Source organism: Coturnix japonica, chromosome 22 (genome assembly GCF_054131305.1).
Source record: "Coturnix japonica strain WE chromosome 22, WE-NBRP24, whole genome shotgun sequence".
In the NCBI taxonomy this organism is placed as follows: domain Eukaryota; kingdom Metazoa; phylum Chordata; class Aves; order Galliformes; family Phasianidae; genus Coturnix; species Coturnix japonica.
The window spans coordinates 8,472,516-8,500,462 of record NC_140684.1 but is presented as its reverse complement, the minus strand read 5'-3'; the positions used below and the strand labels follow the sequence as shown (position 1 = coordinate 8,500,462).

General features: G+C 48.0%; 1 protein-coding gene across 6 annotated transcripts in view; it reads right to left on the bottom strand.

Annotated features, from left to right (window-relative positions):
- Positions 1 to 493: 493 nt before the first annotated feature.
- CLIP2 (CAP-Gly domain containing linker protein 2) overlaps positions 494 to 27,947 on the bottom strand; it is a 44,897-nt gene continuing 17,443 nt past the window's right edge. For 4 of the 6 annotated variants that reach the window (XM_085521740.1, XM_015880546.3, XM_085521741.1 and 1 more), the window contains 15 exons: positions 26,213 to 26,751; positions 20,727 to 20,851; positions 17,891 to 18,104; positions 16,828 to 17,025; positions 15,751 to 15,854; positions 14,427 to 14,487; positions 12,955 to 13,059; positions 10,683 to 11,627; positions 8,512 to 8,569; positions 8,036 to 8,119; positions 7,165 to 7,321; positions 6,907 to 7,066; positions 6,331 to 6,516; positions 4,337 to 4,399; positions 494 to 3,911 (listed from right to left, as the gene is read on the bottom strand). In XM_085521740.1, coding sequence (XP_085377866.1) covers positions 3,900 to 3,911; positions 4,337 to 4,399; positions 6,331 to 6,516; positions 6,907 to 7,066; positions 7,165 to 7,321; positions 8,036 to 8,119; positions 8,512 to 8,569; positions 10,683 to 11,627; positions 12,955 to 13,059; positions 14,427 to 14,487; positions 15,751 to 15,854; positions 16,828 to 17,025; positions 17,891 to 18,104; positions 20,727 to 20,851; positions 26,213 to 26,751 — 3,011 coding nt within the window. In that variant the 3' untranslated portion in view covers positions 494 to 3,899. The remainder of the gene's footprint in view (positions 3,912 to 4,336; positions 4,400 to 6,330; positions 6,517 to 6,906; positions 7,067 to 7,164; positions 7,322 to 8,035; positions 8,120 to 8,511; positions 8,570 to 10,682; positions 11,628 to 12,954; positions 13,060 to 14,426; positions 14,488 to 15,750; positions 15,855 to 16,827; positions 17,026 to 17,890; positions 18,105 to 20,726; positions 20,852 to 26,212; positions 26,752 to 27,947) is intronic. The other 2 variants (XM_015880550.3, XM_085521742.1) reach the window with 1 other exon arrangement.

The window sequence follows — 27,947 nt, the reverse complement described above, 5'->3', positions numbered from 1 at the left end:
CTCACGGTTCTTTGCTCCTCAGCTCCATGGGAGGGGGAAAATAAAGTGCAAATATTATTGTTGGCAGAGATTACCAGCTCCCCCCACTGTGATTTAGGCATCTTTAAACTTCATGTTTTATTAATCTTCGCTGAACGATTAACGGAGCTGAAATGTTATGTCTGCAAACAAAGGCGCGTGCTGCGGTGTTATCTCCAGGAGATAGCAGGGGTTTGGGCACCTGATTGCAGAGTCAATGATGAACTGCATGGCAGGGCTACGTGACAGCAAAGCCCTGAGCAGGGACTGGGTGCCCAGAGCGGAGGTGAGAGCAGCAGCCCATAAAGGCAAAACACATGGCAAACACATCCAAGTTTGGGGCGCTATCCTGACATTGGCACCCAGATGGACACCCAGCAAGGGACGACGAGAGATCCTACAACCCAAATCCACCTCTTAACAAAGACCCCAACACTCCATGACCAGGGTAAGGACAGTGGGAAGAAACAAATCCTCATGGGCCCTGGGCTGCTGGGGCAGGGACGGCAGCACCCAACTTCAGCCACAGATTTTATTGTGTAGTAATGAGCTCACCAACAGCAGCAAGCCAGGATTGGGGGGTTGTACATGGATACAGATGGGGACGAGTTACACAGACTGGGATTTGTACAGCTTTTGTACAGAAGAAATAAAATGAATCAAATAACAAAATAGACATTAGCAGTCCAACCTTTTTCTTTTTTTTTTGTCTTTTTGTTTTTTATATATATATATAGATATATATATATAATCATACTAACAAAATCTGATAGCCAAAAAAGGACTAATCTACAAAATTGTCATACATACCGTACGGGTAAAAGGTTATCATCCATTTATACATCTAGTAACATCTTTATTCTGGTAACTTACATGAGGCCTACAGGATCTTAGTGTATTAATCATTCCCTACAAGATAGTGCTGAGCTGCTAAAGCTGCAGAACAACGGAGTATTGGATTTTCTGTTAAGACTTCTACAGTGCCAGCTGCATCTTTTTGTTATAACAAAACCCTCATGCATCTCTACTGCAAGGCAGATGGGGGAGGCAATGGCACAGAGCCTCAGCACCCATCCCTCAGCTCCGGGTACTGCAGGAGGGATAAAGCTGAACTCACCCAACACTGATTTACCCCGTTTTCCCCTTTGGTTGAGAGGGTTAGAGAGAAGGAATCAGCAAACAGAGACGTGGTGTACCTGACAATGTCTCAGCCTTCAGCAGAAGCCCATCACTCAGCAGGGTGGGATGCAGCCCCCGCACCGCCCTCGGGGCTGGAGATGGAGTAAAGGCACAAACTGAACCGGTCCCTGGCCACCAACAAGGGATGGGTGCGTCCGTGCTGCGATGCCCTTGGACATCTCCCCCCAAAGAACAAAGCCAGTAAGACCGAATATTGTGAAATACTTTATACACCACCACATATAGGCAAAAAATAGCAATTAAACTTACAAATAAATAGAGGGGCTGGGGAACGTCCTCCTTGCCCTTTCTCAGCGTGTCCACACTTTGGACTCTGCCTGCCCCTGGAGGTCCCAGCAGAGCTCCCACCTTGGCCCCAGCCACCTCTCAGCACTGAGGTGGAACCCAGATGTGTGACAGCACGTCCTGTGCCCAGCGAGCAGCTCCCACAGACCTGCACACAAGGACCAAGTTACACCCTGCTGCCCATGTCAGCACGGCCACACTGCAGCGCCCAGGAGAGCTCCTGGCTGGGCTGCATGGAACAGCACAGCTACATACAGCCAGGGAAGACCAGCAGCATTCACTTTAGACCACTTCTGCTCTACCTGCTGCTGCTGCCTTGGAGAAGCTGCAGCAGCAATGAATTAATGGAGCGTGCTCCTCATAAACACTCCTGGGGATCCTGCCCTGTGCACAGCAAGAGTTCACTAAGGGAAGAGGAAAACTCGAGCCATCTTTCACCTATAGAGGAAGTCACTAAAAAACCCATCAAGGAAAATGTAAGTAAGGAAAGAATGGAGGCTCGTCCGCCTGCGCCAGGAGCTGCTGTGGGGATTCAGGAGAACTTTGGGGAACTTGGGGAGCACCAACCCTGAATTCTCAGGAACAGCACTGAGGTGTTGGCTGCTGCAAACTGGAACAAGGAAAGCTGTCCCTGGGATTTTCCTGAGCAATGAAATACACCAACCAGGATTTTGTTCCCCTGGAAAGTCCCAGTGCTGGGCAGGTCGGTGATGATCATCCTGGTGGCAAGTCAGAACTGATTAAATGATTCCACCAGGCAGGATGAGATACCAACAGCATCATTTCCAGTCAATGGATCCCATGCCCTTCCTTAAGCCAGATGTAGCTGTGTCTGCTGACCTGCTGCACTCCCTGAAGTCACCTCCTCCTCCTCCTCATCTCCTGCTCCCTTTGAACAGAAGAACTCATCAACCCTGCAACCAGTGAGCAGGGTCCAGCATTACATCAATCTGGCAACCCGCTAACAAGAATTGCACAACTTCATAGGAAATAAGGGCAAAAAGGAATGAAGCTGACATGCAGTGACGCTCATCTGCCCATGGCCTGGCTCAGATCTCTCCCAGTGCCCTTTTCTATCTTGTCCTCTTTCACAGGAGCCCCCCATTGTACCAGGAGAACTGAGACCTGGAGGATTCAGTCACCAGGGGAAGCCTGAGAAAAGACTGCTGCTGTTTTCCCTTGTTTTTGCTGTGGCAACCAACAGTGAATCTGAACTGGATGTTCATGGGGTGCTACCTCACAGCTTTAAGAGCACATTCTCCCCTTAATGTACACATACTGATGAGCTCCAGCGCAAAGATGGAGAGAGGAGCAAAGCCTCCAGCAGAAGGAACAACCAACCAAGCAAACTGTGCACTTCTTTCCTTTGCCAGCCAGCACCAGAGCCACAGCAGAAGGACACGGCAGCACCCACCTGCTGCTCTGAGCACTCAGGATTCCAGATGTAAATTTGGGTGCTTTCCTGAGCCTGCAATGCTGTGCACAGACATGAGAGCTGTGTGGGCTCTCGCCTTGGATTCCTTCTGCTCCAATTGCTTCTGTTCATGTCACACACAGGATTTCTGTAGCCGTCAAATGCAGACAGCCCCTACTGAACGAGCACTCCCAGCAGCGAGCTGCTGTCTGGGTCTGGTGCTCCAAATCTCCCCCATACAGATGCAATGGATCAGAAGAGCATCCCTGTCTGGTTCTCTGCAGGGACACACCATCACTCCTTCCCCAAACTGCAGCAGGTGAGAAACAGAATAAATAACCCCTCTGAAATCAGACCATCTCTCATGACACGCTATGATACAAGTACCAAGTGAAGCCTCCACGCTGCAGAACCAGATATGTCTTCTACAAGGCAAGGAAGGAAACACACGCACACACGCCCCATCTCAGCCTACACGTCCCAATGATCCGCCAGCCCAGCAGGTTTCACTATGCAGGTCTTTGGGGTGAGTGGGAGGGAAGGGAAAGACCATGTGGGCAGCGTGCAGCCTCAGGACGTGCTTTTGTGTTCAACACTGTGAGCAAATCCTTTTGCAGCTACTGTGGGGCTGCTGAGACTCACCGACACCTCAGCTACCATAGGGTGCAGCCAGCATTCAGACTGCTGGTGGGACAAGGGCAGCTCAAGCAACACAAATTCCACAGTCAAAACCAATACAGGTAAGAAACCAAACCCAGAGAGATCTTCCTGCTCACTCCTGGAACAACAGCTGTCTTGGAAAACTGGGCTCCAGGACTGTCCCGATTACATCCGTTAGTACATAATAAACACTGTCCTTCTTTAAAGTGAAAATACTGTGTCTAGTCTTTTGGAGGTGCTAAAGCCAGATGTGGTTTTGTTTTTCCTGACTGTGCACAGGAGCTGATACCGGCAGGAAATGATCCTCTTCACCTCTCCTCTATCAGAGCTTCTCCTGGAAGAAAAGAGACCTAATTAGCAAAAATGAGGGCAAGCACAGAGGTCTTTTGACAGAAAAGGAAATGGAGCTGCAGTGTGGGGTGCCAGGACTGGTAATTCAGACTCTGTGTCCTGACCCACTGCACTGCCCAGCAAGCCACAGTGCTGTTTCCTCGGGCTGCCCTGAGGTGAAGTCTGAGGCTTCAGACCTTATCCTGCATCATGAATAGCAGGTGAGAGCGGGATGGCATGGCCCAGGAATGCCACTTTGTGAAGGGGATGGCAGATCTGAGACTGAGCAGGTCCTGGCTCATCCTGCCATAAGTCACACAGGCACTGACCCAGGAGACAGAAGACAAACTCCCCCTAGAGCAAGCTCCCCAGCAAAGCAGGCAAGAAAGCACAGTCACCATTCTAAACAACATTCTGCTCATAACTTACCTCTTGCTTGTGAGATTTATCCTGCTGGTGAATCCCATTAGCAGACCCAGAATTTCCAACAGGCTGCAATAGAGAACAGTGCTTAATGAAGAGGGACAACCGGTGCTTGCCTGCAAGGACTGAGATAGGTTTGCCTTCTCCCTTGGCAGCCCAACACTCAGTGGCCACTCCATGCAAGGACAAAGGAAAGCAAAAACATCACATCATTTTTGGCAATAAACTTCCTGATCCCCGCATTCTGGCCCAGTCCCCACACTAGGGATTACATCCTTCCCAGCTATAAAACATCCCCTGAGCTTCTACGTGGACACAGTGCAACTCTTCACTTCTGACCCTTAAATCCTGGTAAACAAACTGCGAGCCAAGGGCAGCGTTAGCTGCAGACACGGCAGCACAGGGAACATCACTGCAGCAAGAAGGACATCGCCATTCCCCGCTTCCCATCCCTGGGGACAAGCCTGGCAGTCAGGACAGGCTGTTCTATCTTTAGAAAGCACAAGAACTTTAAACATTTATAATGTTGCTTCAGCTGGGATAATACAGAGCCCTTCAGCTTCCAAGTGACAGTACAACCTGCACAAACAAGAGGAGAGAGCTGCAGCCTGAAGTCACGGCGAGTCACACGTCAGATTCACTTTTGGTGGTAGGCTGTTGGTAACAGCAAAACCAGAAGTTATGGGGAAATGAGACAAGACTTCCAGGCTTAAATGCATCACTTAGGAACTCCACTGAATGTCCCTCTTGAGTCCTGCCTGGATGGATGGAGGAATAATGCCACTGTGCTGACTCAGCCCTGGGCTGTTGCTCCCACGGCCATAGCAATGCAGGTGTTGTGCATGCCAGCATCTCCTACCTGGCTGAAGAACACCCATCTGCACACAGAGCAGCTGGGGTGCCAGGAATCAGGTTGGAAATTTGGTTGGCCTCGGTGCGTGCTCACAATAATGAACACAAAGTGGTGTAATTTACTTGAAATTAAATAGCATCCCAGAGCAATCACTGCACATATTCCAAGGAAAGGTCTCAGTGCCAAATCCTTGTCATTTCCTGCAAAGCTGGGAGATCAGGGTCTCCCAAGACAGAAAGACCCTCTTCCTCTATTATAGGACAAGTACTTTGCAGCTGCACACAGAAACAGAGAGGCAGCAATTACAAGACAACGAGACAAAGACATACAGTGCCATTATGCTCCCCCAGCTCCTGAGTCTCCTCGCCTAATAGCAAGGCCAGCCATGCACATCAAGGGCTGCAGAGCGCAGGGGCTGACTAAGCCTGCAAAGGGAGAGCAGCAGCAGCTTGTGGTAATTAGAGATTTCCTCCTCAAGCACACTGTGAAGGCTCTGTAGACAAAGGGAGAGCGATGCCAAGCCAGATCCCTGGGCAGCAGCTGCTGTCGGAGAGGAGACAGGAGGTCAGAAGGCACTGCAGAATGGGTTACAGAGGAAACGTGGCTCCTTGAGAAGCATTACTGATTCCAGAAGTATTGCACCTGGATCTCTTTAGGCCAGCAATGTCCTCAGGCTCAGCCCAAAATCCCCGTTAACTGCTCCCCTTCATAGGAAAAAGGACGAGCAGACATCATGCTGAAACCTGAGAGCTTTGATCCAGACTTCCTTGTAACTCAGGCACTTCATAAACCTGACATCAATGGAAGTGTGAAGCCCAGTTCCCTCCATAATCCTCTCCCTGTCTCTCAATACTGCAGTTTGTAGTTGAAGGCATAATGCTATCCTGTCGTATCTCAAGGATTACCTTAGCATGAAGGTATCACAGTAATGCCAAGGATAGATTAGCTGACCTCATGAAGTCCATTCCAATTCACTCTAAGGTTATTTTCTACAGCTGGGGAAGAAATAATCACCACTTGCACCACCTCTGGAGCCAGAAAGGTGGAAAGGAGGATTTCCTGCTCTCAGGTGACTTAGCATTAAAGCAAGCAGAATAACTTGATTCTAAAGGACATTCTAAATGAGTTAAGAATTATCCCACTCTACCTGTGTTTTCTCCGAGGAAAGCCTCATGGCTTCCATCAGCTTCTCCATCTGGTGTCCCTGCTCCAGTGCATTGCGCAGCACATCCTCAGTGCTGACCAGGCGGTGCTGCAGCCGGATCACCTCCGACTCTGATGAGGGGTCGATCAGGGAGAACCGCCTCTGGTCCGTCACTGACTTCTCCTTGTCCTTGAATAATCGAGAGGAAACGGGGATGTTATGCATCAGAACCAGTCATTAGAACCAGTACTTAAGAGTATAAAGCTGCAGTAACTCAATAGAACCGTGTTTTGGTTTCAACAGTAGATGGGGTCAGAGCACAGCTCTGTGCTATCAAACACAGCCAGCACTGCTCCAATCCGTCCCCAACAGCGTTATTCACATTTTAACCACTGGAGGGCACTGAAATAACACAGGAATTAGAGGACGCTGTTTTACGCATCTTCTGATCTAGGAATAAGCAGTGAGTGGGACTGATGGACCTTCAGTTTCTCCCAGCAGTGTTAGCCCTATTTAGCCGTGGATCTAAGCATGGAGCCCTCCAACCCCGTGGCCAAGGAGGGGCTCTGAGGCTCTCACCAGCACAACCAGCTTCTCTCTCAGCCCTTTGATGTCATCTTTGAGCTTCTGTTCCTTCAGCCTCCACTCAGCCTTGTGCACCTCCCGGCTCAGGTCACGCTCAGGTCCAGGTGAGTGCCGGTTCGCCTCCAGCAGCAGCGCTCTGAGCTCATTCAGGCTCCTGGAAGCAGCAGCAACAAGAGATGAGGACATTCCAACTGCAGCTAATGCTGGTTACAGCACTCTGAGCACACACAGTACACAGTCCTGCACACTGACCTTTCCTTCTTGAGGAGCTCCTGGCTGATCAGGACCAGCTGCCCCGATGCATCGTGTGTTTTCTTGGTCAAGGCTTCCAGCTCCCCTTCCAGCCTCTTCTTTTCTTTTAACACTGAATCTGCCTTCTTTTCTGCGGTTTTGCATTTGTTTTCCAAAGCTGGGAGAAACAGAGGACACCAGAGAGAAGAAAAGTTGCTTAGTCCTTCACTTACTTTTACTTTTCCCTTTCCCAGTACTCAGTCTTACAAACGCAGAGCTGATAAGCTCTGGATCTGGCCCCCATTTAAGGGAAGATTTCAGAAACATCACATCAAACTCCATTTGTTTCTCTGTTTCTTTCAGTGAACCCAAACCCCTCCTTGCTCATGCAAATGCCTTCTGCAGAAGAGAAGGCTCTGGGGAGACCTCATTTCAGCCTCCCTGTACTTGAAGAGAGCTTACAAGTAGGAGGGAGAGTGACTTACACAATGAGGAACGGCTTTAAACTAAAAGAGGGTAGATTTAGGTTAGATGTTAGGAGGAAATGTTTTACTCAGAGGGCTGCAATGTGTTGGCAGAGGTTGCCCAGAAAGGCTGTGGGTTCCTCATCCCTGGAGCCACTCAAGGCCAGGTTGGATGGGACCTGGCAAAAAGCCCATGCAGGGTGTTGGAAGCAGATGACCTTTGTTCCCCTCCAAGCTAATCCATCCTATGATCCTATCATTTGTGTTCTCTTGGACTAGAGCTCTCAAGTTTTTACCAGCAACATCCACTAAGAGACAGTGCCATGTTTTATGCCTGCCTTTGTGCACCTGGCTCTTATTCAACAAAAAGATGAAGGATGAGCAGAGAAGCACCTTGTTCCCACCTGCACTGGATTAGGGAAACTTACCACTTACTTGGGCCCTTAGGGCTTCAGTCTGGGTCACCAGCGAGGACACCTCTTTGTCTCTTTTACTCAGTTTATCTTGAAGGTCTTCAGTAGGATGAAAATAAAAGACAAGGATTAGAAGCCTAGAAACCCTTCTGTGTAATACAAATATCTACCATGAACAGTGCCCTTATAGAAACACAATACACTCAATGACCGTGTTTTACCTCTGTAACATAAGGGTGGGATGGAGTGAGCCCAATTCCCCAGATCTGCCTCCAGTCTGCACCACCTACATGGTGAGTGCAATGCAAGAAATGAGAACCTCCATCTCTGCATTGGCTCATCAGAGAGTGCAGACAGCAAACACTGTCTAGCAAAACAAACCCAAAGAAATGACTTCTTAAGCTCCTTTCATGTAGCTGTGCCTGCAAGAGCAGAATGGCTGAGGAAGGGATGGAGCGTGAGTTGCTGGAATGCGTTGCTTCATGACATACCTTCCATGGTCTGCTTCATCCTTATCTTCTCTTCTGAAATGTCATTAGTTTCAATCATCTGAAATAAACGTAGAACATAAGATATAAAACAGCCCTTAATTCAAAGACTCAAAGCAAAACTAACACCAACAAAACCCCATCCAAGCAGCAGAAGTGGGACTGGCACCCAAGTTTGGATGCTTTATGGTCTTTCCAGAGGGAAACAGACTTTTGTGGTGCTGCTTTTCCACTTGGGTACTACTGGAGGTCTCCTGATCCAACACCCCTCCATAAAGCACACACCCTTTGGGATGACTGTTCATATGTTCTCATCAACACTTCAAGACTGCCCCTGTTTAGAAAAATGTACAAGGATCTCCAACTCATCTGCAACCTCACGAGGCTCAGACAATGGCAAACACTTCCACTGGGTACAAATACACTTTCTGAAGATGACAACTTGGAATAACACAGCACACAAGGACACAATGTTCAGACTGACCAATTGCTGCAGCCACCGCTGCTGAAAGCCCCAGGGTCAGCCCCAGCAGCTCATGCACACTACAGGGCTCAGCCTGAACAGAAGCAGGAGCTCACCTGAAGGGGAAACACGTTGCCTGATGTATTTCTGGCATAGAAAACTATTTAACTGCTCTGTTCTCACTGGCAGACATAGGAAAGACGGCACGTTCACAGTCACGAGACGTTTGTTTGCTCAAAATATTTGGATAGCTAACACTACAGTCACATTAAATTAGCTAAGATGTTTTAAGATAGAATTTATTCTATGACACTCAAAGGCTTCCATCAGTGCATTTCTTCCCAAGTTTTCCTGATTTTAATCGACACACACTTAAAAAATAATTACTTCAAGACTCCCTGGTTCTAATCCAATACCAATAAAACTCCCCAGAGCCCTCTCATTTGTTTAAATGGCTCTGGAACAAGCCTCAAGTTTCTTTTGCATTCATTCTTGTTTAAATTTTGGCTATAATATGCGATGCACTGTAATAACAACTCGCTTTTCCCAGGGCCACAGCTGTACTTATTGTTCATGACCATCTTTACTACAGGAAACATGTTGAGTGAGCCTTGAAGCACCATTAATGCTGCAGATCCCTCCTCAGGCTTTTTTCCTCCTCTTCAGTGGAGGATGTCTTTCTGCAGGCATGAAGCTCTGACTTGGCCAGTGCTAATTCATTGGCTTCACTTTGTTGCCTAGTGGTACAAATGATTTCACTGGGGTTGTTCACGCTGGCAAATTAAAAACAGACATTATATCCACTTCATTGGCACCTCAGTCTGGAACAGACTATGTCTCCTGGTAATAGATTTCAAATGAATGTTCTCAAAACGTGCACATTTCATGGCTTATTTTCCTTTTCCTCATCCCCACGTGGATGAGCTCAAGTTGGCTGCTAGCTCATTTCTCATGCCAGAGCCAAACACAAGCAGAAGTCCTGCTCTAGGGCCATGGGTGGCAACCTCCCTGCTTTACTCTAGTGCAAAGCCAGTGAGTGAGCCACATGCTTCACAATACCAATGCTTTTATGTCTGCCTTCCTGGGGAGGCTCAGGACTCTCATTCAAACAGGCATTTTATTTTCCTGGCCTGAAGCCATTCTGACCCCTGCTAGCAGCTCTCCCACTATATTCCCAATAAATCACAGCATTTCCTACATCTCCCAAATACACCATGAGGTTACGCTGCTTGCTTTCCACTCACCACACCAGCTCAACCCTCCTGAGGCTCTCAAACCATACTCCACATCCTCCCTTAGCACACACAATGCTTCTTTCACCCTATCCTCCACCTTCCCCTAAAGGACCCTACTCCTGAAGCCTGTTGCAGCTCCTCAGAGGACAACAGATGCACAGCAGAAATGATGCCTTTTCAGCTAAGAGCGCTGCTTTCTCAGAATGAGCACCCCTCCCTGCCAAACCACGACAGCCCTGTTCTGCTATCACAACATTAACATCACTTCAAACCCAAGTGTGGCCCACCTGCTTTTGACTCTCACTTTCTATACCACTGTACCACCTTTTGAGGATGGAAAGCACAGAAACAGCATCATCAACAGAAGTAAAACCACAGAAGCCTCAGCGAGCTGCACAAGACAGCAGCTGAATGCTACACCTAGGAAGAGTTATGAACAGTGATAACAACTAAGCAAAGTGACCCAAAAGTCATACATTTGCATGCTGAGAAGGATGTAAGGCTTCCATGGACTGCAGCTTGTTCTCTAAGACAAGCACTTTTTCCTGCAATCTGTGGATCTCCTGTTTGCTCTGGGCTTCTGTTTTCTGTAGCGTTTCATAGTCCAACATCTTCTTCTCAGCTAAAGAAATCTGCTCTTTCAAGAAAGCTATTGCTTGTGTCTGATCTTTGTATTCGCTGTGAAGTTTCTCCAGTTCATGCACCCTCAGCTCAGCATCCCGGCACTTGTCCTTCACATCTTGGAGCTCAAGAAGGTGCTGATTGCTTTTGGTTTCCAGTTGCGTTTTCCAGTTGCTGTTACTTTTTTCCACTTCATCCACAGCCTCCTGCAGCTTCAGCTTGAGGCTCTCCTTCTCCTTTATGTGAACAGCCGTCTCAATGTCATGCTTTGCCTTCAGGTTCTCCAGCTCAAGCTGGTGCTCCATCTTGATGCTCTCCACCACCGCCTTCAGCTCCACGATCTCCTTGTGCTGGGTGTCAGGGCCTGTGTTCAATGTGGCTTTAAGGTCCTCCAGAGACTTCTGGTGGTCAGAAGCTAACGTGTCCAGCTTGGACTTCCAATTGTCCATCAGCCCCATATTCTCATTGGTGGCCTGTTGAACCTTATGCTTTAAGTCAACAATTTCTTGCGAATACTTCTCATTGACGGCTTTCAGCTTCTCCATCTCCTGCTGGTACTTCTTTAACGTCTTCTCATACTTCTCTTTCAGCTGGCTGCTCTCCTTCTGGTGCTCCTTGTTGGCAGACAGCAGCTGATCCCTCAGACGAAGTGCCTCAGACTGCAAACCAAGGCTGTGCTCGGGGGTCTCCGCCTGGTGTGAGCTCCGCAAGCACTGTCGCAGCTCATCCACCTCACTGCGCCGCAGGCTCAGCTCCTCCTCCAGCTGCAGGATCCGGGACTGCTCTGCCACCGTGGTGAGCTGCAAGGTGACAGAGAAGACAAAGTCAGCACCCACTGCTCATCGCTGCACCCACCCCTTTAGGGAATGGGCCTCGGAGGACGTAGATCCAAAGTACATTAGTCAAAACTCAAATAAAAGGGGATGGAAACCCAGCACCCTCCAACCTGAGCACAGTTTTGCACCAGGGTAATTGTCACCAATAACTGATAGCTCCATCTTTGGGCCAATCACAGTTTGCTTTTCTAACATTTATTTTCAAGACAGAAATACATACCTTTGACAAAACCCTTCAAAATTTGCAAGAGCGCAGCAACCAGCAGTGTATGAAAAAATAATGTCCTGAAAGGCCATTAAATTTCCAGGCCAGGCACCTTGCCAGATGATGCACAGAGGAAATGTGACTGCACATGCAGGAAGACCACAAGCATTGAAACCAGCATTAAGCAGACCATGTTTCCATTCTTGCTCAGCAAAACCTTGGCCTACAGACCCCACCTCTGCTTGTTGTTTGTTTACCCTGGTGTAAAAAGGAAAAGGGATTTTATGCATGAGTTCTTGTTAGAGTTTGTCAGGAAAGCAAAAGTAAGGTAGAAGGCTTGAGGATGTGGGACAAAAGATCTAACAGGGAGCATAAGGCCTATGGACCAGTGCCATACAACATGAACACAACCTAATAGGACAGAAGTGCCTGCTGACCACAGGGAGTTGAGTGTGCTGTGGCAATTGATGTAGAAGAGGAGATAGGAGCAGCTGAAATATTAGGAAAAAGCAAAAGAAACAAGGAAATCAACCGAATCTTCCAGTGTGAGAACAACTCCATTTCATCCACTGTATCCACCCAACCACCAGCCCAAAAGGACTGGGTAGTTTTGCTTTTAGTTGGCCAAATGGAGCTGTCCCATTTGGCCTCACCACCGCTCTTTCATTTCAAATTACAGCTCCCATGGCTGGAATGGGGACGAAGGGAATGCTGATTGCAATGTTATTTCCTATTACAGCCTCTGGGCAGCATGAATTGTGCAGGGTTGCAGGTATTATTCGAGCATGTTAATTGAATGATGAGTTGTGAAGAGCTCATGGTCAAATGGTGGCATGGGGCAGAGAAGCAAGCTCAATCTGGGAAACAAGTCCTCCCCGCAAGAAGCCAAGCTAGAAATCAGACAGTGCTACTATTTCCAGGGGGGAGAGAGCAAAGAAAAACCAAACCAAACAAAAATTGGGGATGCCTACATTCAAGCCAAAACCAATCAACCACATAAACCAAAATGAAACCCAAAGCAGTATCACGAGCATCAAGGTGGGGGCAAGCGCTGTTCTGCAGGCAGGGTAAGTGGGAGTGGATTACCCTGGTGTCCTCTAATTCTTTGAGGAGTTTCTCAGCCTGTGCCTTCTCAAACAGCAGGCTCTGCTCGAGCTCCCGTATTCGGGCATGCTCCAACTGCGTCTGAGTCTGGTCATACAGGGGGGAAAGGAACAGTAGAGATGGGGAAAGGGAGGGGAAAGAGAAGGAGAGAGAGGGAAAGAGAAGGCTGCAACATCATCTCTGGCATACAGGATAAGGAAAGGTAGTTCACAACAGGAGGAGAATAAAGATCCAAACAAGCAGGAAAAATCCAACCAAACAGAAAATGGTCACTGTGGGATTTTACACGGTACTCATAGCAGCTATTCACAACAAAATGCAACCCAATGGGAAAAAAGCCCTCTGCATTAAGAGTATGCTGAAGGTAATCTCTAAACAGCAGAAGTCCAACTGCTGCAGACCACCAGTGCAAGACTCTCCAAGGGGATACTTTCTGTAACAACAGTCTTCCACTACAATAAGATTTTCTGCCAAGTTTGTTTGTTTTCCCTGCCATTGCCTTCCATCTTCCAAAGCACTACAACATCAGCAATGCCAACCAAGACCAAAAGAGGATTGAAATCATGACCATGTTTCAAGGCTAAACACACAAATCCTCCCACTTTATTGAATGTCCAGATATTGGATCCATTGCTCCAGGTGTTAAAAAAAAAACAACCTCCAAGCTGTCCAACAGGACAAACCCTAGAGCCAAAAAACACAAGAAACGTGGGAATCACTTCTGAGCATCACACCTGGTGCTCATCCCAAAGGGACTGATGGATCAATGACCCCTCTCTAAAGCACTCAGCTCAGGACGAAACGCAATTCATTCCTCACTCACTAGGGAAGGAACTGAACTTTGCCATCCTTTGGCAGAGGTCTGCCATCAGGACACTGGGGATTTACACCCATCAAACATTATTCTACTTATCTTTTGGAAAAAGAGACATTTATACCAATACAGTCACACCCATAGCAATACACTCCATCACCTACTTTTCACATTTTCCTATCCCTTTGTTGATAGAATTGAAGCAAGTCCTTCGATTTTCCTGGCTGTTACCAAGCTAGAACCATAGCTAAAGATGAGGAAAGCCCCATAGTTAACACACACAGAGCAGAGCCTCACTTTCACAGATATATTTCCTTCTGCTTCTTTGCACATACTTAGGACAAGCTCCTAACACCATTTGCAGTTTTTCGCTTGCAGCAAATTTTAACACATCTCGACAACTCATGTCAAAATCTAAAGCCAGGCTGGCTGGACATGAGCAATTCTAGGCAGCTCCTACTGTTACCAGTGATGGGACAACAGACCAAAGATCACTCATCACAGTTCACACCACAACAGTGTTTGCAGCATGTCCACAGCCATCAGTAAAGAGAATGCATCGCTCAGAGTCAGGTAGGAATTACCACACTCACAGTTACTAGTTTGGCCCCCAAATCTCAGTGAGGGCAGTGGGAATTACCTCCAAATCCCCCTTGGTAATGGATTCTTCTTCCACACGGAACTGCAAGTCCTCCACTTTCCTGTGGGAGGGGAGAGGAGACAAAGTGCAATCAGTAACACCCAGATTAGCACCCTACAAGCAGCCGCTGCACATGGGTCATCCTTGCACAGTAAAAAGATGAGGAAAAAAAGGCACTTTACATAACAAGTGCAGAGGTTGTACTGATCCACCATGCATAAATACACATAAAGCCACATACACAAACTGGAAGTGCCTGGGACTCTTCTGCAAAGTCTAAACGTAAAATCTCATAACAACACACAGTAATTCAATCTTCTGCTGAACTCAGTCCTCTTTGTTCTCTTTACTGATGTAATGAAGATGCTACGCTGGTAGCCAGATGTAAGGGCTCTGATTCGGTTACAGAGACAAAAATAGCTGTGAGAGTACATATCTAACTTCATAAACAAGCTTCCTTGTCTAAACCTCCCCTAATTAGAGGAGGCATCTGTTGATATTTAGGAAATAGCTCAGCTGTCGTGGGTTAAAGGGCCTCCTGGAGCTGGGAAAATGAGCTGCCTGCCCAGAGAGCATGAATGAACAGCTCTCCAGGAGGAGCACCTTCCCACTGGAACCAGCACCATTTCCAGCTTTCTCAGTTAACACACAGAAATGTCTTCATTCCCACTGGAGGGTTCAGTTCTATGTATGGAGCAACTGGTCTCCAAGAATGACAAACAGATCTTTCCTCTCATCCAGAAAGGAAATGCATGCGTCATCATATGGGACCCTTGGGACACAGGGAATCACACACAAGTTTGACTTCCATTTCTCAGAACCTCCACAAGATTACCAAATCACAAAGAGATATATACGCTGCTTCTCCATGTTCAGTATCAGGAACCAAAAAAAAAGAGGGAAGATGGTTGGAAGGCCCCAATTGCTTCATAGCCCAGCAGGAGACCAAGGCTGTTTGGCCATCAGCTGGCAGTGGCAGAGGAACTGTTGCCCACATTGCGCTGTTTGGGCAATATCTGCCATTGTCAGCCTGAAAATTACCATGGTCCTCACAGGTGTTCCAGCAGTTTGGGGACCCCATCAGGAACAGAAGTGCTTTTTGTCTCAAGAGCTGCCTGTATTTGGCAAGACACAGGTCCAACCACACAACAGGCAGTCTGCAGTAGCCAAGACAGGAGCACAGCACATTTGAAGTACAAGGAGACACCCCAGGATGACTCTCCAGTCACTTTCTTGTCCTTACATCTGACCACGACATTCACAGCTAAGAGCTTCATCCCCCCTGTGGTTTCACCTCCTCCTCGCCCATTCACGCCTGTTTTACCTCTTCTCCTCTTCCAGTTGGTTCAGCAGTTCAATCTTCTCCTTCTGCATCCCGTCCACCAGTGCTCGTGCTCGCTGGAGATTCCCCTCTGCCTCTGTGACATACTGCAGCAACAAAAAGAGCCTGCCTCACAAAAGCTGGCAATGTTTGAGGTATAGAGAATAGAAACATTTCAGGCTTGCATTAATTCATTACTGATAATGACCAGAAAATATCTTTCCAGAAGGAAGATGTCAGCTTGCAGTTGATTTACCATTTCCTCCCATGGTTCTGGCAGGCAGGTGTGGCCCACCACAAAGAGAGGCAGTGCTATCCATCCCTGCTCCCTGCAGCTGAGCAGGGTTTATAGACAGCAGCAAGGAACTTGAGGCAAGAACAGTTATTAGAGGGCCACCCATTGATGAGCAGTATAAACATGCTACTCCTTTCTTTGTACATTCAGGTGGATAAAATAGTACCTACATACATCCTTGAACAAAAATCAAAATGCTAGCACCATCAGTCTGCTTTCCTTACAGTTGCCAACTCTTAATACGATCAGATCATCCTCTCTGGAAGCAGGGACTTACACCAACCAAGCTGATGTTCTCAGGAGCATCTAATAGTATCAAAGAACACTACAGTGCAGCCACAGCCAAGGCCAGAGCGGGTGGCTCGGGGCACTGTGCTTGCTTCCCACTGCATTTCTGCACTCAGATGCATCAACCCACCAAACAAACTACCTTCTGTCCTTGGTTTGGCATAGCCCTGTTTGTGCTCCTTCCTTGGAGAAGGGAGAGAGCATGTGATAGCGGCAGGAATGGAGAAAGCCTGCTGTGTGGGAAGCTGCCTCCGTATGAAAGGCAGAAAATTAGAGCCTAGTTTGCACATTAGGTATCATGGAACAGCTTGGGTTGGAAGGGACCTCACAGCCCATTCAGTTCCAACCCCCTGCTTTGGGCTGGGTGCCCCCCCCACCAGCTCATGCTGCCCAGGGCTCACCCACAACGTTGGGCACCCTCAGGGATGGGGCACCCACCATTTCTCTGGGCAGCAGTGCTGGGGCCTCAGTGCACTCTGGGTCATCCCTCCTCCTACCTGCTCATGTTGGGCCTTCATGATGGCAATCTCCTTCTCCACCTCACAGATGTGGCTGGTGGCTTTGGCCACCTCAGCCCGCTCCAGGTCACGCTCTGCCAGCAGCTGCTCGATGTGCTGCTGCTTCTCCTTCAGAGCCTCCTGGAGAGCTGTAGTGCCAGAGATTTTACGGGCGTAACGAGAGGAGGTCTCTGTCAGCTGGAGAAGAGTTAAAGAGAGACAGAATAAAGCCGTGTTCTCTTCCAGTCTAGAAGTCCAGGACTACTGGTTAACCCACAGGTCTGGTTAATGAGTCTGCAGAAGACTGTGCCTTGCTCTGCTATGCTACAATGGAAGAATCACATCCCAAACGACATAACACGGGGTGGGAACTGGGTTAAAAAAGATCAGCACGTACTGCACTGCCTGCCTTTTAAAATATATTTTATTGATGCCCAGCACTGCTGCAGTCCCACAGCGAGCTCAGTTAGAAGCATCGATCTCAAAAGGAGAGTTGTGTTGTTTGGCTGGATCCACTCCCAGTGATGGATACTGCACCCTTGTCCCCAGCCAAGAGGACTGCAGGTGCTATGCAGCACACACTACGTCAGAGCTTTTAATAATATTTCTGCTGCTCTGGTGTCTGCCTTCTTGAGCATCTTCCAAAGCACAAGGCATGTGATCCAGCAGAGTGTCAGCCCTAGGAGCTAAAATGCGGTCACCGCAGGGCTGGAAGGGAGAGCTGCTTAACAGCACACTGCTACACAACCACATGGGCAGGAAGCAATGGCGTTTTGTGCAGGGACCTTGTAACAAAACTTGCACTTGACAGCAGAGCTGTCAATAGCGAATAGCACTTTGGACACCAATGGTCACAATTGCTCTGTGTCTGGTTACAACTCTCACATCCGTGGAAGGATTCCAATTTGTAAGGTCAGAAACCATATTCCAAACTCCACTTTCCTCATCTCACTGACAGGGAAGGAGCAGCTGCCTCAGTGCAGCTGCTGAAACTGAACTCCAGCCCTCCCACCTTGTAGAGCAGAGTCCCACCAGCAGATGGAGAGTGGAAAAAGCCACTTACCAACCCACTGCGGCTGGGCCTGCCCCCAACAGATGAAGCCACGGAGCTGACGGAACTGATGGAGGAGCTGCTGGGGCTGTGGGTTAGGGCAGACACTCCCATGGCCATTCGCTTGCTCTTCTTCGCCTTGGCAGGGCTGGTTGATGGAAACCCAATCCGAATCACCTTGTGGATGGGAGCAAAGAGGCCGAACTTGTGAGGGCACTGAAAATACCTGCAACAGGAGAGACGCACTGTGTCAGAAGGGCGATAGCATCCACCTTGCCCAAGCCCTGCAGAAGGGCATTGCCATGCACTAATTGCTACATGTTTTGATGAGCTGCCAGGAAAGACCCACACAGCTTCCCAGATAGGATCCCAATACACATACACAATGAGAGCACACACACTCCTCCTTCCTTCCAGAAGCAAACCAGACATCCCCAAACCAGCATCTGGGTGCTCTCCACCCCACTTGCAAGAAAGTCACATAGCAAAGTGTATCCACAAATCATACCGCTCTGTACTGTGTTCTACCAGTAAATCTGTCCTTCCAGAGCACAAGCAGCAGCAGTTTTCAGCTCATGCTCTGCCCAGCACAAGTCCTTCTTCTCCAGATGTGAGCAGCTGCTTCCCAACTGCCTTATACTTGGAAGCAGTCACAGGGCTGCGTCACAGAGCTCTGTGTGCTTGGGAGGCCAGAGAACAGCCTGATCCCCATCCAGATTATAGCAATTTGTTTTCAGACACCTGCTCAACTCCATTTCCTCCCCCTCCCCAGTGAAATAACCTTTAAAAAAAGACCCTATGATCCAAAACTGCTTAGCCCACTGTTTGCTGCTAATATGGCTCGTGGGTTTGGAAAATCCATCCTGCCACAGGCAGACCTTAATCTAGAATGGGAAAAAAAAGAAGCAGGAAAATCTGCATGACCTCTTGCAAACCAGACAAAACCCTCCTTCCTTGGGCACAGGCAGCCCAACAGCATGGCACTGGTCGACACATTTTAAGCACAAGCCAATATTGGGTATTTACAATGTGGCCTCTCACGGTCCCCAGCAGCTCTTTGCAAATTAGAACCTGCATCACACTGTGTCTACCCACCAACTTTTAGTCCAGATTGGGAGCAGTTGCAATTAACCTTCGTATATTTCATAAACAGGAACTGGGTCCAGAACACTTGGCTGCAGAAACATCTGCTGGAAAACCTTCTTCAGCTTGAGGAGAATCAGTAAATTCAGTTGATCTACCATCAGCTCACCCACAGGGCTCAGCACAGCAAGGATGGGGATGAAATCCTTTGCTCACTCATTTACCCCTCATTACCTTCCCTACCTTAGCACAGCTGTAGCATCCAGATAGTGCAGCACAGAGCCTTGGGCAGCCAGGCCAAGCATGCTCACTAGATGGCAACAAGCACCAAAGCAGAGCCCTTGGCAGCTTCTTCCCAGACTGATTATGGCAGGATGAACTCAAGGCAGTATCAGGAACACGGAGCAGCCATGGAAAACATTGGGAAGGCAGTCTAAGGGGTGCCTGCATGCCCTGAGGGAGCCAGGTTTATTAAGAGGGCTTTCCTCCAAAACCCTGCTGATGAAATCAGCGCACGTTGGCAGCTGCCAGCGAGGCATTTTCACTGCTGTAAAACCAGAAGGTCAGATGAAAACTCAAGGGATGAGCAGGGGAATGTGTTTGCTATGCTAGGAGATGTACATCACTGGCAGGGATGCATGGGGTGGGGGTACCTTAAAGATTCCCCTCAATTTCCCCTCTTGAATCAGAAGCTCTGAATTCACTCCAGTTCCCTGACCCTGCCACGGAATCAAGAGCAGGAACAAAGCATGAAATGCAAGAAAAGAGACATCTTGGAGACATGATACACAGCAAAATAAAACCATGAAACAGCAGTTCCAGAAGAAAGATGGCCTTCAAAAACTGGGCTTTCCAAACCCACCAATAGAGGCGTGAGGACAAGAAGCAGAGAGCACCCTGACCAACCCACATCTGCTTTCCACACATCCCGTACGCACAAAGACAATAAATCATTTCCTGACAACCTGAAGATTAAGCTTAGAGATAATTTATTTTGCATGATAAAGAAAGCAGGGACTTGGATCCACTCCATCACATTGATTCTTTTCATTTGAGAATAGGCTGGAACTCAGCCATCTGCTGCCAATCATCCATTGCTTTCTTGTCCTGCCATTGAACAAGGCAGCGTTTCTCTGATTTTAAATGAGAACATATGACTGCTGATTCAACACAAGAAACCTTTATTACAGAACCTGAGATCTAACAGCAGAGGAACTCACAGTTCCTGAGCTGTTTCAAAGTTAAACCTCACTTTTAATGTGAGATTCCCTTAAGAAGCTTTGAGAAATCAACTGTATTTCCCCTGAAAGGGGCTCGTGAAGGACAGGAAATCAGTTCCACCTGCGTTGGATGAGGGTCAAAGCACTGATATGTAACTCAGATCTGAACATCACCAAGCTCAGGATGTGATGCTGGGGGCACTCCCTTGTCCAATTTCCATGTGAACAGAAACACCACTGCTTGGGAAGCAACAGAAACACCATCACTGGAGGTGTTCCAGGGCCATGCAGATGTGGCACTGAGGGATCTTAGTGGATGTGGATTTGGGGATCTTAGTGGACTTAGAGATTCCATGATCTATGCTACAGAATTAATACAAGAACAGATGATAACCAAAAAGCAAGAACTGGATTCTTCCTCCCACCCCACCATATCCAGCCAAGCACCCCCAGCCATTCCTCCCAGCCCCAAATGGTGTTTGGTGTTATCACCTAAGAGATGGTGGGACCCCACATGCTCAGGTTGGGTTTGGGGTGCTCAGTACCTTGTCCCAGCCACAGCCCCATCGTTCTTCCCCAGGGGCTCATCCAGCTCCACGCCACACCACTCTCCTTTGGCAAAATCTGTCTCTCCCACGTAGCGCACAACTCCTGTCTTGGTCCCACCAACCTGTTGAGGATAAAACACTGAGGGTTAGAGTTAGACATTGATTTTACTGGGGTACTACTAAAGCTGGGGCAGCTACAGAGAGAGAAAAGGGAAAAAAATAAAATCTATCAGATTTTACAAAGTAGATGTCATGAAACCAGAACAGACAGTTTTCATACCAAAGTCTCCTGGCACTAAAGATATCTCTCCCAACTACAAGCAAATCTCCCACTTTCTGACATGCCTGGCTGAGAGATGTCAGGACAAATACAACATGAATATCAACTAATTGTGCACCGTCGCTTGTCAGGCCTTGAAGGAGTTCAGGCCTCCAAGCACAGACTTTTGCAAAGAAAAAACATCCACACTAATGGGGTTTCAGCTTTTTGCTCTTTCAGCTGGCAGCTCTAGGACAGGATTTCAAAGGGATAATCTGAGCAGCAAAGCACTTGCACTGCTTGTCAGCTTGTCCCCACGTAGGGTTTGCTAGCACATAACCAACAGCCCTTCCAGCAAACCTCTCAAAATAAAGACATTTGGTTCAGAAAGAGCTCTGCTTTTACCTACGCACTCCAATTCCCTGAGTTAGTTAGAATGCCACGTGAAACAGGGTCTCATTGTACTGAGGCTGCCACCTGGTTTTCCACCCCCACCACGGAGAAATAAGAATAAATCACACCTTTTGCTCCCATATGTAGAGTTAAGACTTTCAATGTGCAGAGCAGACCTCGGGACAGAACAGGTCAGGAATGCACAAAGCCATGTTTTGATGGCTGCAATGAGAGCACATTTCACTGAGCAGCAGCTCTACCAGCTGCCACTATCTTTACACCTATGGGTTTCATTTGATATTTGTGCTGAGACAAGAAAGATGGAGAAGTAGGAGGGATGTTCTAAGGATTCGAGTGAATCAGCACAGAATTTAAACCTCTTTGGGCCTCTGCTAAGCCTGTGTTCAAGGAAGAAAACTTAATACTCTTGAAATTAAAGCTACAGCCTGAAAGAGCACAGCTCTGCAGGATGGGTCCTACTCTACGTCCCAGGAGGCAGAGCTATATGCAGCTTGAGTTTGTCTTCTGTAATATCCCTTACTAGGAATTTAGCCAAGTATTCCTTATGGAGAAAACTCTGCTGATATTCTGTGGTCAAACAGCAGCCCCCTTTTTCAACTTATTTGAGCTTGGACAGCTTTATTCTCCTAATATTAATGCAATGATTTAATGCCCTTCTTATACGTTTCTTGAGCTGCAAGTTGAATTCAATAGTTGTAATTCATCTTAATGTCAATGATGGGAATTTATCACTGCTGGGAGGCTCTCTCAAAAAACCTGATGATGAGCTCCCTCCATCACTGTGATTCTTACCACGCTGCTCTGGGGCCTCTACAAAGGGCCATTCCAAACAGCACAGAAAGCCAAAGGACAGGTAGGAGGTGACCTCAAAGACCATCCAGCTCCAACCCCATGTTGTGGGCTGGGTGCACCCCACCAGCTCAGGCTGCCCAAGGACCCATCCATGGCTTTGGGCACCTCTAGGGATAGGACACCAACAGCTCTCAGAGCAAAGAACACCCCAAGATGGCAACGTGATTCCACTTTATTTTTCTCTTTTAAGAGTTATTCTGTCACACACTCACACAGCAGCCCACAGTGAACCTCCCAGCTTCTGGCAAACACACACAAACTCTCATGGATGGGGAGCCTCGATAGAATTCACCCAACGTAGACACACAGATTTATTCAGCCCTGATAATCTGTTAACACTGCTAAAACAAACAACCCGCTTCGGAAAAAGCCAGCTGGCAGGTTACATCAGCACATACAGCAAATGGGCTCATCAAAACAGAAGCGTTTGTTTCTATTATACCCTTCAACAAAGCAGAAGCATCACCTTGGGAGGAAGATAGAAGCAGTTTCTCCATTAAAAAACCAACTGTCTGTAACTGCCTGCCTGGCACAGCACTCACGGCCACAAACACACCTCCAGTACAGAGCTCCCTTTCTGTGCCTCTCTCCAGAGATCTGTTTTTTGACCTACCGAACAAGATCTCTCCAATAGTCTCTAAGTCTTGATCTTGACCTTCGGAACGATGAGAAGCCACAGATACAAAATGGTTCTGTACCCTTCAGAGTGCACGAGAAAAGCACTGTGCAGTCATCAGAGAGGTCCACCCACCTTCCTGCTATCTGTAGTAACACTGACATCCCATTTTACTACAGCTTTCTCATCAGAATGACAAAATTGGATTCAGACCAGTATCCCAGGGCTGGAAAGGCAATGATGCTGATCCTCCCAGACACTGTCTTTATCAGAGCTGCTAATGCATCATTTAAACAATTTGCCCAATTAGCACCAGGCCATGTTTTGATCTGGCTGCTGCAGGTCCAACTCCTGTTGCCTGCATTTGCTCTTTTCCCTTACACAATGCTTTTGCTCTCAGCAAGAACCTCAACCCAGGGCCTGGGAGTGATGCACTGTTTGCAATTCACTGCAATACTGCCCAGGGAGAGGAGACAAAAACACCACAAAACACTAATTCAGATCAACAGGGACTGTTTTCCAGTGTCATCCAGTCATCTGGGGACTGTCAGCTACTTTTAATGAACAGCACGTGAGCTGCTGTTACCCTACACTGATGCTGGATGATACCAACAAGAACTGGAGCCCACCTGTATGGAGCAGTGCTTCTTGCTCCTGTTTGGGACAGGATTTACCCATGGGCAGGTTTTACCCAGCATTAAGCTGAAGCAGCCATCCTTTCCCTCAGACAGGAATTTGCCTTTTCCTTGTGCTCATCTCAGGAGCATATTTCTACTGAGCAGTGCTAAAAGCTGCTTCCCAGCTCCTTGCCATTTAGCTCTTCCAAGCACCGATGGCAGAATATTATCACACAGGACTTGACTTACAGAGAATGCCTTTAGCAGAAGCACGGCAGTTTGCATCCAGACCCCTCAAATCATGGGAAATAACCACCTGTAAGTACAGGGGGATGAACACACACCTATGGCAAGTGCATGCCAGCACTTACACGGTATATCCCAGCCGACAGCTGAGGACAGCACTCCATCATTCAGGGTAAGGTGGAGATCTGGCTCATCTTCAGGTACGTAATTGCAGCTCATGACAAAGGGATTTTTATAGCCTTTTTTAACCCAAATACTTACACTTCTGGGGCTCACCCATCCCCACAGCAAAGCACTGCTGACACAAGGCATCCACACACATTTATCTTTCAGGCAGCAGTGTGAGAATAATGCCCACGGGAAAGCCTGCAATTACAGCATCCCTTCCTGGGGCTGCCTTTGATACCAAGTCCACCCACGTTAATAATAGTTTGCCCTGCCATGAACCACTCACAACTCTTATTCAATGACAAATATAGCAAACAGAAGACAAGTATTGGCCAGTGCATTGGCCTAAATGAATGGTTAGGAGGGTGTGTGCATGCACAAAAAGCCTCCAAGGGTTAATGCGGCAGCAGGGCAAGGAAGCAGCTTTTTATTTGTGCTGTTATCTCTTAGTTTCACTAAATTCCTCAGTTCCTTCCTAATGCCCCACATGCCTTCACAGCAGCAAGACTTCAGTCCCAGGGCTGACACAGCTCAAAGCAAGCTGCCAGCAAAGCTCGTGGCTCTCTGTGCCCAGGGAGCTGCTGATGGCAAGGATTTCTCACTCAGCTGCTTAAAGGCTTTCCGCAGCTCTGGGCTGGCAGATCAAGGCTGGTGTGTAGGTTTGCATGGGGTGCTAAAGAAGAGGACATGATTAGTTTACTCATGAGAATCTCCTGCCATTTGCCAAGAGCCAGAGGTGGCAATACACTGCCAGCAAAAACCACTCTGCAGTGCACAGAGGAGAAAGCAATTCGTATCATCATGTGCCTGGGGTGAGCCCAGAGCAGCTTCCCATCAGCTGAAGCTGCCTGCCACCAAAGCAAGGGTCCATCACATCCCACCTCCATTGCTGCCTATTGCAGCAGCAACTGCAGCTTCAGCCATCTCCAAGTTCTGGCAACATCACAACCACAGAATCCATCTGAGGAGTATCTGGGGCAGCACTCTGCAGGAATAAAGTCAATTAGGAAACATCACAGCCCTTAGGTAGCCGTGTTTGTTACTACATTTCAGTATAGAATTGTGCATCCTCAGTTAGGGAACATAAAGATGGCTAAAGGACAGAACATCTCTATGAAAAGGATATTCTTTATTTAGACTTGCTTTTTGAGAAGTCACCTCCTTCCCACTGTTCCTAAGCAAGCTCTTTAGGGTGGAATCAGTTCAGCTGCTGAGCTGCCTCCCCCTCAACGCATGTAAAATGCATTTTCTTAGGGGAAGAAAAACATAGCAGAGATTCCTCTCAAGCAGAAAGTGCTCAACTGCTCCATCTCCTTTTCCATCCATTCTCTCCCTGGAGAAAGGCAACAAGGCAGACTTGCACTAATGGCAGCACTCGGGCAATTGGCACACTTTGGGAAGCTCCCTTCTTACTAAAGCAAACGTTAATTGTTCCACATTCATCTGCCAGACTTCAAGAAATGAGTTCCACAGCATCACGGTGGAGGGCTTTTTTTCACCTCTTTAATGTAATTTTTGCATCTCAGGGAAAAAGTCTGAGCTCAAAAGTGCCAAAGGCAAACATTACCTAATTCTTCTAGCAGAAAACTCCACTAGATTACTTTTAGCAACTGCTAAAGTTGGAAAGGCTCTAAGCTCAGAGCCATCGAAAGGCAAAAATGGCTCAAATCCAGCTGATGGCTGGACTTGGTGATCTTAGTGGTCTTCCCCAACCCCAATGGTTCTATTGATTCTATCTGTTCTTCTCCCAGACATGCAAACAGCTCCTGATATTTTTCTAAGCCCAAAGCTTATGCTGGTTTCGGATTTGTTCTTTTGAAGTTATTCATTACAGTAACAAAGAACAGCACCAATCTCTCTCACAACATCTGGGGTGGATAAGGCAGAAGGCTGTGAGGGAGGGCTTCCATTCATTTGTAAACAAACAGAAACAACAGCAAGAACAAAATCTGAACAAAGAAACAAAAAACCAGAAGTGCAGGAAGAAAACCACTTTACAACATGTTGAAGTCTCAGTCTGTATATTTTGCTGCTGCTAAAAGAGGCAGTCCTCACTTGAGCACTGTCTCTCCAAGAATTAAAGAGGGGAACAGACAAACCAATCCACAAGACACAGCATCCCAAATAACAATCAATGCAGGAGTTCAAAGCCTCCTTTGCTGAGGCGCCCTCTTCCCAATGCCACATTCTGCCTCACATCTCACCCCCACCCCCATCATCCTTCCCTCACCCCAAACCTAACGAGAAGCACCCAGGGATGGATCAAATCCCTACCCTGCCCCTTTTGAAGGTTACTCCACTATCAACTCACCAGCACACGGTCTCCGAGCCGCAGGTCCTTCTCCCCTTTCTTCACAGACCCACTGTCCGACAGGTTGGATCCCGACTCATTGCCCGTCTTCATGGCGCTGTTGAGGACGCTCTCTCGTAGGGGGATGACACGAGTGGAGAGCGGCGGTGTGGCCGTCCCTGAATGCAGGGACAAGTTCTGAGCTGTAAGTGAATCCACGGAGGGGACGTCGCTCCCCGAGCCCTCAGCCACAGGCTGCCGCGTCAGCTTGGACGGTCGTGTGAAAATCCCCTGCAGTGGTTGGCACTCAAAGTAGCGCACACCTCCAACAGAGCCATCATTCTTACCCACGGGGTCATCCAGCACGACCCCCGCCCATTGGCCTGGAGCAAATTGTGTCTCCCCAAGGTACTGGATCACTCCTGGCTTCACTCCGTTCACCCAGACGCGTTCGCCCACCACAAAATCTCCCAGGAAGTCATCGCCCACCTCGGCAGCTTTCGACCCCGACTTCTCGGCGCTGGAGGTGGAGGTGGCACTTTGCTTGTGAAGAGGGGAACCTGTGAACCAAGAGGAAAGGGGTTGGTATGAGGAGGAATCCTACATCATAGAATCATGAGCAATGGAAAGACCATTAAGATCATCTAGTCCAACCATCAGTCCACACCTGTGAACACTCAAGACCACACCACTCAGCATGACAGCTTCCTTTCCTGGAGCACCTCCAGAGACATTGACTCCCCCACCTCCCTGTATCAATGCATCACTACTCTTCCTGAGAATGGCCATCACCTCTCATCCTATTGCTGTCACCTGGGAAAAGAGTCCAACCCCCCCCACCTCATCACAGCCTCCTTTCAGGGAGTTGTAAGGAGGCAGCTGAAACACCAGCAAAGGGCATTTACAGAAAGGAAACATCTGGGAGCACAGCTCAGGTTGCACATCTACATCAGGCAAGGGTTAGAAACTCAGCAGCCCCATTAACTATAAATCTTCCTCAGCAGTTTGAACTAAAATCTCTATGCACTGCCCAGTTTCTGCAGACCTCACATAAAATAAAGGAGAAACTCCATGTCATCATCCCCCTTTATAATATGCATCTATTCCCAGTTCCATTACAGTTCTGAAGGATACTTCTCATGGCAGTGTGAAAAAGCTCAGCAGAACAGAAGTGTTGGGAGTTGCTTAAAAAGGGGAACCAAAAACAATGCCAAAGTCACCTTTTTATCCTAAAACAAGAATGGGCACTGATGTTTTAGTGAACTCTCCAGAACCAGAGGTCTGTATACAGTTAACCCAAGCATTGAGTGTCCCTCTGGAGGACGTTAATAGCTCCCATGGGATCTGACAGCAGCCTTTGCAAATTACTTGCTTTTCCCAGCTGCTGTCATGCCCTTTTCAGAGCAGAAGCCAGCAGTAAGCAGACACCTGGGGTATGTTTAATATAAACAGAGCATCTATAAACAGGAAGCATCTACAAACCCCTGCTAGCACAGCTCCTCCAGGGCAACATTCAGTGTGCAGAAGTCAGACCTGCAATAGGGAATGCTCTTATTTACATCAGCTGCTCAAGCTGAAGCCAGAACTCCAGTTATGCTTTACTGGGAGAAGGAAAGCTGCAGATGATGCTGGAAATTCACCATCCCTAGTGGCCATAGCCAGCTTATCTGGCTATGAAGACCATCCAGGTCATCTAGTCCAACCATCAACCCATCACCACTGAGCCCAATAAACCATAACCCTTAAGTATGTGGCT